The 15186-nt window shown below is 40.8% G+C and overlaps 1 protein-coding gene across 1 annotated transcript in view; it reads left to right on the forward strand.

The window, feature by feature from the left end:
- LOC121931569 (1-phosphatidylinositol 4,5-bisphosphate phosphodiesterase zeta-1-like) overlaps nt 1-15186 on the forward strand; it is a 51438-nt gene that overhangs the window by 23171 nt on the left and 13081 nt on the right. Inside the window, exons 6-11 of the mRNA XM_042469474.1 lie at nt 1117-1269; nt 2052-2255; nt 3238-3394; nt 4753-4869; nt 10234-10406; nt 14293-14425. Of these exons, the coding sequence (XP_042325408.1) occupies nt 1117-1269; nt 2052-2255; nt 3238-3394; nt 4753-4869; nt 10234-10406; nt 14293-14425 (937 nt within the window). The remainder of the gene's footprint in view (nt 1-1116; nt 1270-2051; nt 2256-3237; nt 3395-4752; nt 4870-10233; nt 10407-14292; nt 14426-15186) is intronic.

Here is a 15186-nt window from a genome sequence, read left to right on the forward strand (position 1 = left end):
GTTTGCATCTGAGGCTCAAGTCTATGAACACTCATGCTCCTCTGCTTCACTTAGTCTCAAAGGTGCTACAAGATCCCTTTGCTTAATGTTTGGTGATGAACCTGGCTATACCAGCTCACCATTCATGAAACCATGGCCCAGTCTTGCTTTGTCATAACAGAAATTTGAACAAACCACAGTTTCTGGCATCATATATGATAGGAAACCATGATTTGTTCCAAGCCACAAACAGAAACTTCGAAATATCAACCTCAATGAAGAACAAAGCAGAGAAGGTTAAAGGAAAGCAAGTGAGCTCCAGTCTTGCCATGGCCCTTTCTTTTCACTGGAAAAGATAGTTCCCTTTCATGTCTGAACTGAGCCTGAGTCTCAAGTCTTGTGGTGATAGTTAACAGTATAAGCTCCCTTTTTATTTGACACTGGGTTAACAGTATACAGTTGCTTTTTTGCTTGACTCTGGGATGTCAGCTGGCTTTTTAAAATCAAAAATTAAAAGTAGGTCTGAAATGGGGGGATGCTGGAAAGTGAATGTATTGTAAATGTTGTAGGATCACGTAATGTAGTAGAGCCACATTGAAGGGAACAGTGTGCCTAGACACAGAAAATGTTATTAAGTTCCCAGTGATTTAAAATTAGGTGAAACATACAGAACACTCTGAGCCATGCTCTAAAACATATTAACATGTTCTGCTGATAAGATAGCAGCTCGAACACCAGAATAAGATACAGGGAACAAGTCTGATGCACATACTTTGGAAATAGTGCTTGCATCTTATAAGCGAGCTTCTATGTATGTCATAGCCTTTTGTTGCTCAATGCTTCCTTTGCACATTTTCATAAGAATGCCATATGAAGTTGGTTTGATTACTTGGTGAGCATTCCATTTGGGCTTCCAATCAGAGCCAAACCAGCAGTCTGTTTTTAAATAAGCTTGTGTACTTATTTATTCACACCATTCATTGGTATCTCTATAAAAGATATCATTTTAGTACATGGTATCACACAAGTAAAAATCCAATGAGAACTGAGCTGTTTTTCAGTTGGTCAGTGTCACATGTATGTATATATGCAGCAGAGTGAATACCAGTGCTCTTTATGTTATATTTTAACTTTCAGGTATCCGATTATCCCATTATTTTATCTTTGGAGAACCACTGCAGTCCTCCCCAGCAGGAGAGAATGGCAGCTCATATGCTAGACATCTTCAGAGATACACTCTGTGTTTCAACACTTGATGATTCTATGCCATCTCAGCTACCCTCCCCAGAGGTACTTTCTCTCTGCCTTTTTCTTGGGACAAATGGTCCTTGTCTTTGTATAGCTGTATGGGGCAAATTCCTAGGAAATTTTAAGGGTAATGATAAGAATTTGGAACATCTTTGTTCTACAAACTGAGGTGGTGGAAAGGGTATGGGAACATGACATTCATTTCCCTTCCTTCTTATATATGCTTGGTCAATGCCTGGTGACATAAAAACAGCCAGTGGCTTAGATACTGATACCTGAATGGTCTTTGGAATGTGAAAGAGTAGGCCTAAATCCTGTACTCAGTCCTTATTTGAGCAGACCCAATTAATTAACTGGATTTATTTGTGTCTTGACTCACCATTCAACAATTGATTCAGTGGCTGTATCTGCACTGCAGAAATAATGCAGTTTCACACCACTTTAACTGGCATGGATCAAAGCTACGGAATTCTGGGATTTGTAATTTTGTGAGATATTTAGTCTTCCCTGTCAAAGAGTTCTGGAGCTACAACAAACTACAAATCCCATAATTCCATAGCATTGATGGAGCCATGGCAATTAAAGTGATGTCAAACTGCATTATCTCTGCACTGCAGATGCAGCCAGCGTGTCTCCCTTGTGACTAACCAACAGAATTCAAGGTGTAATATTCTTTGTCTCCTTGTCATGAAGTATGCTGGTATAAATTGCATGTAAAATATTTGCGGGGGTGGAAGTTGAATACAATGACCTTGAGGGGAAGAGAGAGGTCTTGGCCTGTGGTTCACCATGCTGAATGCGCCCACATTTCCTTATCTCTGCAGGAACTGAAATATAAGATATTGATAAAGAACAAGAAAGTTGGCAGCCTAGAAGACACCCTTCGAAGGAGAGGTGAGAGATGCCGGGGTCAGATCGGAGAAACGGAAGAAACAGAAGTATCAGATGAGGAGGAGGAGGATGCTACTGGACATTTGCTGAAGAAAATTCCTCATAAGACACCATCCAAAAAGGGCAAGAAGGAAAAGGTAAGCAGAGCTCCAAAGTATCTGCTGTTTGTGAGGGCAAGACCTGTGCCACTCTATATTGTTTTCTGTTGAATGCAATGTGCTATGTCAAAAAACAGAATAGTAAGTCTTTCCAACAGTTGTTGTTATTTGATTTGTATCCCACATTTTTGTCAGCTCTGGGATTTGAGATGGCTTCCAACCCCAACCCCCCCACCCAAAAAAACAAAAACCCAGATACACAAAAATGATCACAGTACTAAAAAGTTTGTTGCTGTTGTTGTTGTTCTTATTGTTGTTATTGTTGTGTGCCTTCAAGTTATTTCTGGCTTATGACAACCCTAAGGTGAACCTATCAGATTTGTTCAGAGGAGGTTTGCCATTGGTTTCCCCTGAGGTTGAGAGCATGTGACTTGCCCAAGGTCAACCTGTGGATTTCATGGCTAAGCTGGGAATTGAATCCTGGTCTCCAGAGTTATACTCAAACACTCAAACCACTGTGTCACTCTGGCTCTCCACTAAAAACATACAAATGATAAAATATAATTGAGCTATCAATTAAAAAAAATCCCTAAAAGCAAAACCATTAAAAAGCATGAGATACAGGTAATGCAACACATTATTAAAATACCTGTCCAAACCATCAGTTCCCAAAGGCCTGTCAACGCAAATAAAGTCTTCAACGGCTGCCAAAAGGACACCATGCAAGAGGGAACGGTCTAGCTTTTCTAGGAAGGAGATTGTATAGCATGGGAGCAGCCACCAAAACAGCCCTCTCTTATGTTTCCAGCAGTTGTACTTGTGAAGCTAGTGGGGTGGGGAGAAGGGCTTCCTCTAAAAATCTCAATTTATTTTAAAACTCTCAATGCAGAGGTAGGGAATTCTTTGGCTAGTGTCCCACAAACAAAGATCTTTAGCTTATTCTTTTGTATAAAACGCTGGGGGAAAGTCCCCTTGCCTTTTTCATTTTGCAAGGCTGTAACTTTCTCACTTTTCTTTGCAGGGCCATAAGGTTAAGGTAGCCATGTTGCTGTCAGAACTTGTCATTTACACTGCTTCTCGGAAGTTTGCCAGCTTTGAAGACTCAAGGGAGAAACAAAAGTTTTACCAAAATAATTCTATCGGAGAGGTGAAAGGCCAAAAGCTCATTAAAAGGAAAGGTAATTTAAACAATTTCATATCTTTAGATGTACAGTTGCAGTTTTTATTGTGTATCAGAAAACTTGACCATTTGAACCTGGCCCCCAACATCTGCAGGAGAGCTAAGCTCTCATTGGCCATAATTTCAACACATATCACACTTATTTTCAATCTGTGCATGTACAGATTGCCCTTGCCCAAGATATTTTACTACCTGAATCAAAGGTAGGGTTGCCAGGTCAGAATTATGCAAGGCTCTGAAATTCCAAGACCCAAACCTGAGACCTTGCGATGAATGCCCCCTGTTGATCCCACAGGGCTGGCCCTGATGAGGTCACTGAGCATGATACCTTAAGGATTGGCCATAACTGCACAGAGCATGCAATTCAAACCAAAAAGCCAAGTATAACAAATGAATAACACACACACACACACACACACAGAGACAGACAGACAGACAGATCTTTCAAGGAAACATTCTTGTCCTCAGATTCCTCTCTTTCTTCCTGAGAACTGGAGAAGCACTGAAATCTGGAAACACTTGGCAAAGACTAAGAGAGCCTTATTGCATGAGAAAAGTAAGCAGAAACAGAGCAGAAGAGTAGTAGCTTTCTCCTTGCCTCTCCACATGTTGCTGAGCACTGCCATTCTTTTCCTCAGGGCGATGATCATAAAAGTGTGCATTTTGCCAAATTTATTTTTCCAGCATGACAAATGATATGCTTTCATGACCTTCTCCCTATGGAAAAGAATGGAAGTGCTATGATGGTGTGTGGAGAGGCACAGAAGTAGTCACTACTCTCCTGCTTCATTTTGGCTTTCTTTTCTCATGGGCTAAGATTTTTTGTTCCACCTCCCAGTCCATAAATAAAGCCTACTGAACTCGCAGTAGAATCCACTAAAACTGAGGGCAGCAGGTTACCTTAGGGGGAACGAGGCAGTACACAGGGCACACAGCTGTCTCCTTCAATTATTTGGACCACCTTCCATTATCTTCTGCTTGAGGCAGCTGCCTCGTTGCCTGATGGCCATGGCAGCCCTTTGTTCATCTTCATCCATAGACTGGTTATAAAACTGAGGGAAAGAGAACTCTGTAGTTATTCTTGGTAAGCTATCTGTTTGTATTGTTCAACCACAAATTTGTATGTCTACTCTACGGCAGACATTGCAAAGCCTGGCTGTAAAAGTGGTGTCAAATTGCATTATTTCCACAGTGCAGATGCACCCTCTGAGTCACAGTGAGGCTGGCCCTCTCACGACTGCATGTGAAATTATCTCATTTTTAGAAAATATTAACAACTTAATGTTGGGAAAAGCATAATATGCAGCATTACCATGCCGCCCTCACAGATATGATTTTGAAAATGTCCCTTTTCAGCCCCTGATTTTGTCTCGCACACCGTCCGCTTCCTCACACGAATCTACCCCAAAGGAACCAGGACAGACTCTTCAAATTACGACCCACAAGAATTCTGGAATGTTGGATGCCAACTGGGTAAGCTTCCTTTGTATCATATTGTATCCTGTGTTTGCCTATATGGAGCAGTAAGACTTAGATGTAATAAATCCTCATATGGGATCAATGGATAAAAATGAGTGTCAGAAAGACAGTGTATATGCTGAGCAGAGGATTTGTCTCATGATATCCTTGGATGTCAATTTTACTTTGATGCCATAAGATAGTACAGGCATATCTCAATTAACAAGCCTCTGACAAAGAAGCTCCTTTTGTCATTTTTGACCTCCACTTTCCTCCTCATCCTTAAACCATGTTCTACAGGATATTAGATCTAGAATCATAAAATTGGCCACCAGCATGGAAATCATAATAAAAGTGGAGGGTGGTGGAGGAAAAAAGTCATCCTTGGATGCATTTTAGAAGCTTTCAGGTGGTCTGTAGAAGACTCAAAATGTTTTTGTTTCCTTATCCCAGGCTTACCTGACTTTAATTTTGCATATGCTATCTCTGGATTTTTTTTTAAATCCTGAAACATGTTTAAGTGCTCTTCTTTTTGTGGTATAGGAACCTATTGCTATTTTTCCATGTTATTTTCCATGTTATTTCTGCCTCTGGTACCAAGGTTTCTATTAAAGAAATTGTGCATCTATTTTATTAACTGAGGAATACCTGTAAGGCACTTACGAAGGAAAAAATCCATTCAGTAAAAGATGTGCTTTGATGACCCTCTCCCTTCAGGAAGAAAGTGGAAGTGTTACAACATCACGCGGAGCCACACAGGAAAAGCCACTACTCTCCCGATCCATTTCACCTTTCTTTTCTCATGCGACAAATTCCCAAGATGCTGAATCATTTTGGGGTTCAGCACCTTTAAAGATCACAGAAGAACCTGGTGCAGCTTCACTGCTCCCAAGAGTGGTCAGCTGCCATTGAATATATTGCTGCTTATCTTTCTGAAAACAAATGTGCAACAAAGTTAAATTTTACTTTGACGCTAGAAGACAGTACAGGCATACCTCAGTTAACAAAGCCTCTGACAAAGAAGCTCCTTTTGACATTTTTGACCCCCACTTACCTCCTTGTCCTTAAACCATATATTTTGTTGCTTCCACATACCTTACCAAAGCATAAGGCAATGTTTTAGCTGGTTCCCTCTGGTTCAGGGTGGGCAAAGTTCACCCTGTGGGCCAGATGAAATCCCTAGACTCCACTTTTAAGGTGGTCTGAAGCTACAAAAACCTCTGCCCCCTTATTCAAAGGGGAAAAAAACCAGCATGAATTTTATATAATATGTGACCCTAAACCATGCAGAGTCTCCAAAATGCAGAAAAATACACAGAAATACTCCACTCACACAATGATCCCGTAAAACCTGAACTATCTCCCATTAGCTCCATTTTCATTGTCAACATTTTGGAAGAGAGTGTAGTGGAAAATACAGGCATTTAGCCTTGGTGTGTGTGTGTGTGTGTGTCTGGAGGGAATATCATACAGGGAAAAACTAGCCCCTGCCCCACGTTTATGGGGTGGGGTAGCATCCCAATAGATTTCTGTTCCTCTTTCTTTCACACATCATCTAATAGTCCCTTCCTGTATTGGTACTAATGGCAATAGGAAAAATAGCAACAGGTACATGGAATTGTGTAATTTGTTTCATCTTCCAGGAGCAAGGCTGATGGTATGCTGAAAGGGGTGAAAAAGAAGAAAAACAATTGTGTTCTCTTCCTACTGTGTGCAACAGTCACTGCTTTTATATCCTGTCTTCCATAAAAGCATCTGCATAATGTGTAACAAAAGACAAATTGATCTATTTTATGATATTAACTCACTGGCACCACCAAGCTTTGTCTGGATGTGTCGTCGTTGGCACTGGACATCTCCCTGGAATGAAAGGTTCATTAATTGAGTGCCACTCTGGGCTCGCACAGCCTTCATGGCAGAAAATTGGATGCTTTATAAATGTCACTACAGGAGCCAGAATTGAATGGGTGACGTGTGGAAGCAGTAACTTTATTTCTATGTTTTTTTCTCCTTTTAAAAATGGTTCTCAGCCAGAGCCTCTTTCCTTTTGAGATATAAATAGCTAAATCACTATACATGTTGTCAGTCCCTGAACTTGTCTTAGAGGAGCTACAAGAAAGCCACTTCTTCAATGTGATTAAAGATATCTCATCTCTCATTAAACTCAGTGGCACCTGGTGGCTTCCATGAATTTAGGATGGTGAATCCATCTGAGTTTTAGTTTGAACTTGCAAGGAACCATCCTAGACTGCTGCCACACTGCAGAATTAATACAGTTTGACACCACTTTAACTGCCGGTGGAAGCTTGGGACATGTAGTTTGTTGTGGCATCAGAGCTATCAGAAAGCGAAGGCTAAATATCTCACAAAGCGACAAATTCCAGAATTCCATAGCACTGAGCCATGGCAGTTAAAGCAGTGTAAAACTGCATTAATTCTGCAGTGTAGATAAAGCCCAAATTGAACCCTGTGCTCCAATAGGTTTGATAGCTTGGATAGTTCCTTTACAGTTTAGACCAGGGGTAGATAACCTTTTTGAGCCGAGGGCTGTTCCTCAGACAACTGGTGGGTCGAAGCCAAAAGATAAATAATTAAATGAGGGAGGAGGCCACCGGTGATCGCGGTGATCGCTGGCGGCCCCGTGCGCTCCTTTTCGGCCTCTGCGGAGGCTTCTACCTCCACAGAGGCTGAGACGGAGGGAGGAGGCCACCACCGCCGGTCCTGCACGCTCCTTTTTGGCTTCTGTGGAGGCTTTGGCCTCCGCAGAGACCAAGAGGGAGGGGGGAGGCCGCCGCCGGTGGCCCTGCAGGCCCCTTCTCAGCCTCTGCGGAGGCTTTGGCCTCCACAGAGGCCAAGAGGGAGGGGGAGGCCGCGGGGAGGCGGGGAGGGTGGCGCGACTGAAAGAAGCACCTCCCTTGAAAACCTTAAAGCCTGAGCAGGGTTGTATATGCATATCCTATATGCAGCATATTTTACTCTGAGGTACTCTGCACTGATTTCAGTGTAACTTAGCCCCAGGTAAGGCTGAACAGGTGTCCAGTCTGTGTGCTTCTTTATCAAGCCATCAGCTATATTTCTTTTAAATCTCTCTTCCATTTAATATCTCTGAGGGAGCCCTAGTGGTGTAATGGTTAAATGCTGGTACTGCACCCACAACATTGTGAGTTTGATCCCAGGGCTCAGCCTTCCATCCTTTCATAGGTCAGTAACATGAGTACCCAGCTTGTTGGGAGCAATTGGCTTACGGATTGTAAACCACTTAGAGAGTGCTATTAAGCAGTATAGAAATGTAAATTCTATTGCTATTGCTATTGGATTAATGCCTTAGGATGCAGGGCCAAATTTATTGGGTGGGGGTCCCTTTTAATGTCTTTTTCAAGGAGAATGGCAGCTGGCAGCTTCTATGTCAGTTGGGTGGTTAATTTGCACAAAGTGTTACTTTGAACCTTAGAGAAACTGTCCAAGGGGCTGAATCCATCTGGATAATAGGGTTCGGCACCTTGGAAAGTACCATTGAAGTCTGGACTAAACACAATGAGGATTTGTAGATTTTTGTTGGTTTTTCAGCCTATGTGGCCATGTTCTAGAAGAGTTCATTCTTGATAATAAGGATTTGCTGCCCTACTGATAAGGGAGCCACTGGCTGCCTTTATTATTTATTTATTTATTGCACTTACATCCCATCTTTCTCCCAAAATGCGATCCAAGGTAGCTTACAAGAGTTTTAAAAGGATCCCACTAAAACATTAATTTACAAAAACTGAAACAAACATCAACGTAATCAAAAACAGGATTAAAACAGCTAAAACACTAAACATACTTGAAACATATTTAAAACAGAGTTTCAATAAAAGATACACACACAGAGAGAAGCACATCACTTCACACACTGCAACTCCATAGCTAAAATGTAAAAACCTACCTAACGAACAATGTCTTTACGTGCTGGTGGAAGACAGAAGGAAAGGGACCACTCAGACCACCTAGGAGCAGCTGTGGAGAAGGCTTTCTCCGACTTCTCACCCACTGTGTCTGTGAGGATGGTGGGACTGTGAAAAATCCCTCCCCTTCAGATATCAATGCATGCCCTGTTTCAAGCCTATTAGCACCTTGCTGGGTCAAGACCCCAAATTTGTCAGGCAGCTGTCTCCGCAATCTAGGAACCTCTTATGAAAATGCCCTCTTTGCAGTACTGGCCAGTCAACAGATGATAGAACCAATCAGAAGCTTTGCAGATGAGATTTTAAGAATTTTAGATATAGTTTAGGAACATAACTCAGGAATATCAACACAGAGAAGATTTCAAACAAGAGACCACTGGTTTTTAAGGAATCATCTTAAGTCAAAAGAGAGAGTTCAGGTGATGCTACTGCACACTGAAAGAATGCATGGGAGATGAAAGGCTGCAAGGGTCAAGCTGACACCTTCCCTTGCTTAGTAGCTATGGAGTTTATCTGACAAGGGAAATTGGAAGTATAATCCAATGGCAATCTGAACACAATCATGGTTCGGGCAATGGGAAGTCAGTCCGAGCGCAATCATGGGCTTTCACGTTATTGCGTGATAATAAACTACCACACACAAATTCGGGCAATGGCAAGCTATTTTCGAGCAATGGGAAGCCAGTTCGAAAGTAATTCACATTCACGTTTGCTGAACTAGCATATTTACGTAAATGCATTCTGGCCTCACTTTCTTTTCATTCGAAATTAAGAGAAATTCCTCACATGTGATAAACTCCTATGCCTCTATTGCCCACATATTTGGCTGGAGTGTAAAGGTGGGATATACCTACACTGATGTGTGCATGTGGAGCTCTTCTGAACTACCATGTGAAGGGTTCTGAGTTGGACTTTTTCAAAATATGATATGAATATGGATACTATAAGCTTGGGAGGGTTACTTTTTCAAACTAGAAGTCCCTGAGTTCTGGAAGGTGTTATGACAAAGCAAGATTTCCAGGCTTTGGGGTGGTAGCACTGCTCCTTTCAGTGGTGGTGGGTCATAACTGCTGTATCTACCCCTACCTTTGCTCTTCCAACACATGGGTCAGGTGGAATTTGAAGTATCCATGGTGAGGAGAGAGTTCTGAAACCAATATTTAGTTTACATCTATATATTTATTAGCTGAATTTTAGTTTCTGAATTTTGGAAACTTAATCTTTCCCCTAAAGACTCACATTGATCCAAGAATGCTATGGCTCTTGTCCAGATATACAAACCAAAAAGCCCAAAAAGATCTACAAGGAAAAAGAGATGGAGTGGGTTGGGGCAGAGAAAACCAGCCATTATTTCTGTTGCCGGATGCTTCCCCTGCCCATGTAAAATACTTCTCTTCAAACTGAAAATGCGTTGTTTTTTCCCCCCCACACCTTCCAGTGGCCTTGAATTTCCAGACACCTGGAGTACAGATGGACCTGCTAATTGGAAAGTTTTTGGACAATGGTGGCACTGGTTATATCTTAAAGCCAGAATTCTTGAGAAGGAGAGACACAGGTTATGATCCATTCAATGTTGCTGGGAAATACAATCCAATTTCACTGTCAATAAAGGTAAAATGGTTTTGTTAAAATTTTTACTGGTTATATATGGAACGATTATTATGAATTGTTGTTTTGTTACATGCCTTCAAGTTGTCATCAACCTATGAAAACTCTATCGTGGAGTTTTCTTGGCAAAATTTATTCAGAACAGATTTGCCATTGCATTCCTCTGAGGCTGGGAGAGTATGACTTGCCCAAAGGAGTTGTGGGCCTAAATCCTATTGTTAATCCTGACTATAGCCATAGAATGAATTGCATTTCTCCTTATGTTGACTCACTTTTAAATAAGTGATTCAATGGGACTACTTTGGTTGGGAGTAACTATCAGGATTCCAGCCTTTGTTGGTCTATTTGGCCAGTTTATTAAATTGGAATCTTTTTAAACAGTTCAGGGAAAGAATTTTAGGTTTAGATCCAGATTACTGGGAGGACTGTATCTCCATACATGAGCTTGCCTGTATCTTGAGATCTTCTGAGGGGCCCTTCTCTCTGTAGGAATACAGGAGAAGGCCTTTTCAGTGGTTGCCCCCAGGTTTTGGAATTCCCTTCTTAGAGGGGTTAGACTAGTGCCTTTCTTGTTATCTTTATGTTTTAGCAGGCTCTGAGGGTCAACTACTGAGGAGGAAAGTGCCTTTCATGGGAGTGTTCCAGTTGTCATTCCAGGAATGGTGCCACCATTCCTTCCCACTTCATCTTTACCTAGCTTGATCACTTCTGTCCAAGATGGTGCCACTCTTGCCAGGACAACATCTTGGCCTGAAGAAATGGATGGGGGGAGGATTTCATCAGCACTGTTCTTGGATGTTCTCCTGACCTTTTTACTGCATTCCTAGCAGATGAATGACAAAAGCAGGCTCTTGACAATGCCTCATAAGGAAGGTTTCACAAGAAATTTATTTTGCTCATTCAATTAAGAAAGACTCTTCATTTGTTATGTATGTATTAGAAAGATCACATTTGTTTAGTTACAGTTCATTAGACCCACATTTATTTCAATATTTCCATTCATCCTCCTGCACAGGGCGAGGAAGGTCACCTTTCTCCAATAACAGCAACAGCTGTTTTGTTTGTTCTCCTCATAGTTTTGCCACTCATTTGTGGTTGTTGGGCCAAGGCAAGGCATTTTGCTGCCTGAGGCAGAGTGGCAAATGGTGTTCTCCCTCTCTCTCATGTTAAGAGGCATAGTACTGAACCAGCTACATTATTTTTGGCACAGAGTGCACAGCATCCCACAATTGCCTATTCTCATCCTGAGCAGTAAAATAATGAACAACAAAAAATGTGTGTTCTTTCGTGATACAAAATCTGCTGCCTGAGATGATCAGCTCACTCTGCCTAGCAGTAGGGTCAGCATTCCCTGGTGGTTTCCATTTCTTTTCCCCCCAATAAAGAAGAGTTCCAGTGGCTCCTCATTTGTTTTGTGCCATTCTTAGAAAAACATAAATAGGAACTTCCACTGCTGAATGACATCAATGGTTGGTGCCCAGTGTTTTCCTCAGCATACCTTGGAAAACAAAATGGTGGCTTCCAGGAGAAGATGAATCAGCTGCACACCCACTACTTTGTATGTGGTGTGTGTGAATGTGTGAATGAAATGGTTCCTCTGTACATTAGAAGAAAATGTATGTGTGTGGGACCTCAGCCTGCAAGGGGCTAATTACAAGTTCTATGCAGTGCTGCAGAGTTTAGAATATAGACTATAGGGTGGATTTACAATTCTACTGATCCAGAGTTAAGGTTTTTTTTTATATTTTTAAATTTCATAAACATGCCAAATCATTCAATTTTATACAATATATATAGATTGCTGAATAGAGATTCAAACTTGGTCTCCAGGACCCTAATCTAAAGCCCAAACCATTACACTATGTTGGGATGAACACTCATATAAAATGTCTAAGAGCTAACCCAAATTTTGCAAAGTTGTCATGTACGAAACAGCCAATGCTGCTATTAATGTGGATTTCATTCTCAGCACACCTAGGTCGTTCTTCAGCTACAATTTGGAACATTTACAGTGAGTGTGTAAAAAAAATGGCAAATTGAATTAAACCTTTCAGGGCAAGCTTGATGTTCATGTATAGAGATGGTCCCGGAAAATTGCCTGTTAGAACAAAAATAAATCATACAGCTTTGATTTATTATCTGTAATATTTCCTGGTTGTTTCCGATGCTTGCTGTTGAAAAATACCTTGAATACTATAAATTCTATGGCCAGCTAGCTGCAAATAGTTATCAAAGACATTTGACAGGTTATTAAATAGGAGTTCTATACAATGGGGCATTTGGGAATTTTTCCCCCCTATTCTGCTCCTTTTCATTTTGGTGTAGTCACAAAATCTCTCCCAATGTGTGTATCAACCTTTTAGCTAATAGTTTGCTCACCATTTTGCAGATTTGGTTCCACCCCTCCCTCCAATGGATAACAAATGTGGATAAAGGATCTGTGGGTGTGCAGGGCTGACTGTTGTCTTGCAATGCCTGCATTCACCTAGGTGCCCCCATGACATTATAATATACAGATAGCCATTGCACAATGATAGCCAATTAGTGAGTAATGCACCATGGCTCTGATATCCAATTGGTACTGGGGTGCATTGTGGCATTCTTGATGTATATCCAGAAACTAGCTAGGAAGTGCGAGAGTGCAACAGGAGTTCCCACTGTGCATCAGGAGTGCCAATGCACAACAGAAGTGTTCAATGTACCTGATGCTCATCAGGAGCATCTCATGAACATTGGAAGCACCCAGTGTTCATTAGAACACTCTTGGTTTGAGTGTTCAATTGTAACTCTGGAAACCAGGTTTGATTCCCAATTTGGCCATGAAACCCAGCTCAGTCATGAAACCTAGGGCACGTCACACACCCATCCTTAGGGGAAAGCAATGGCAAACTTCGCCTGAACAATTTTCCCCAAGAAAACACCAGGATATGATACCAGAAATGACTTGGAGGCACATGACAACAACAACAACAACAACAACAAAATTTATGTAAAGCCTATTGATTCAAAAGCTCTGACTTACTTTGGACTAACAGTCACATTGGGTCCTGTACAAGGAGAAAGACAGGATTTAAAATAAAATAAAATATAGGATTCAGACCCATGTTTGTAATGGCTTTACTTGTTGCAATGACTAGTTTGGGTCACTGTAAGTCAGAAACTACTTGTGGGCACACAACAACAACAACAACAATTTTATTTAGCACAGTTGAAAATGTTCCAGAGGGAGGACTTACTGATATAATATGATTGCATCATTTCAACAATAACAAAGAGATCAGAGCTTGGAAAAGCCCCTCCTTTTGTGTGTGTGTCTGTGGTTCTCAGAATACCCCAGAAAGAGGATTTTAGTTTTAAAAAAGTAACTTTTCCAAGCTCTGGGATATTCTGTTTGGGCAGCAGGTGCCATCCAATCACTATGGTTTCAAATGCAGTTTCATGTTTATCCATTTTACACCATATATTATTGACCCTAAATGTTTCCATATTGCGTTGATTTTATATCATTTCAGTTTTATGGTTGTGGTAAAGTGAGTTCTTTTAAAAAGCATGTATGAATCATATACCATCACAGATGACTTTCCCCTTTCTATGGCAGTTAGTGGAGAACTCCTGTTGTTGAGATTAAGACTGAACTCTATAGGACTCAATGTTATAGCAATCTTCTTAGTAAAGCTAATGGTTATAATGCTGAAAGTATTAGGAGATTCAAAGATTACAGTGCCACAGAGCACTGTGTTATATGCAGCATTTAAAATGAAAAAAATCTGGGCTCATTTGTCCTGTGGGGGGAAATCATTTGCTGTATTATATGAAACTGGAAATCAGATGTCAAGTTTCATAAATACAAGCAATAAATTCATAGTGATATGTGTTTTTCTATATGCAGATTATTAGTGGTCATCAGCTGCCTCCAAGTAACCTCTCCAAGAGCAATAAAGCTGATCCTGTTGTCAAAATTGAAATTCATGGTGTTCCCGGAGATATGGCCAAACAGCAGACTTCTGTAATAAAGAATAATGGTAAGTCCAACTGGAAAACAGTTTCCATAACTCAGTGAACTGGTTGACATGCTCAGTGGTTCACTTTGATAATTTACAAATCCTATCAAAGTTGGTCTCTTGTTGCATGTATGCAGATCTGTATGTATATTTTCGGATGCATGCCCCACAATCCCCCCCCCCCAAAGTCTGGATAAGAAAACAATAATCTGTACTATGGAAGTTTCTTTATATTGCCTAGGGATGGCTGAGAAATCCATTCACTTTACACTTCAGTGTGAATGTACATATTTCACACATGCTGAATCTTAGATTGAACCAGAAGACACTTATGGCTTGAAATCTATACTTTTCTGAATTTTGCAATATAGGAAATATGCATCCAGAAAGGCATGCATTTAGGAAGAAATGAGCTCAGAATGTATAGATCCAAAAATGTATACACAAATTAATATCTTGTGATTTTTTTGTATGCCTCTATTATGAACTTTATACAGACCAACACTTCCTCCCCAACAATTCACAAGCCAGAGAGAAAATGGGACAGAATAATCTTAACAATGGAAAATATTAGAACCAGAGCAATACTGAGTTTGGTAGATTTGCTTTCCTTCACTACTGCAGTTAGGGTCAAAATTATACTTTCACCCCTCTATTTAAAAAAAAAATCCTCTGGTTCATTCTATGCTATTTTATATTCCTCCTATATTCTGTTTCACCCAGAATAAATTCTAAACTCAGTTCTTGATGTGTAGCATGCATATGTTGCCTTCTTCCATTCA

The sequence above is a fragment of the Sceloporus undulatus genome, chromosome 5, assembly GCF_019175285.1.
Source record: "Sceloporus undulatus isolate JIND9_A2432 ecotype Alabama chromosome 5, SceUnd_v1.1, whole genome shotgun sequence".
Classification (NCBI taxonomy): Eukaryota; Metazoa; Chordata; class Lepidosauria; order Squamata; family Phrynosomatidae; genus Sceloporus; species Sceloporus undulatus.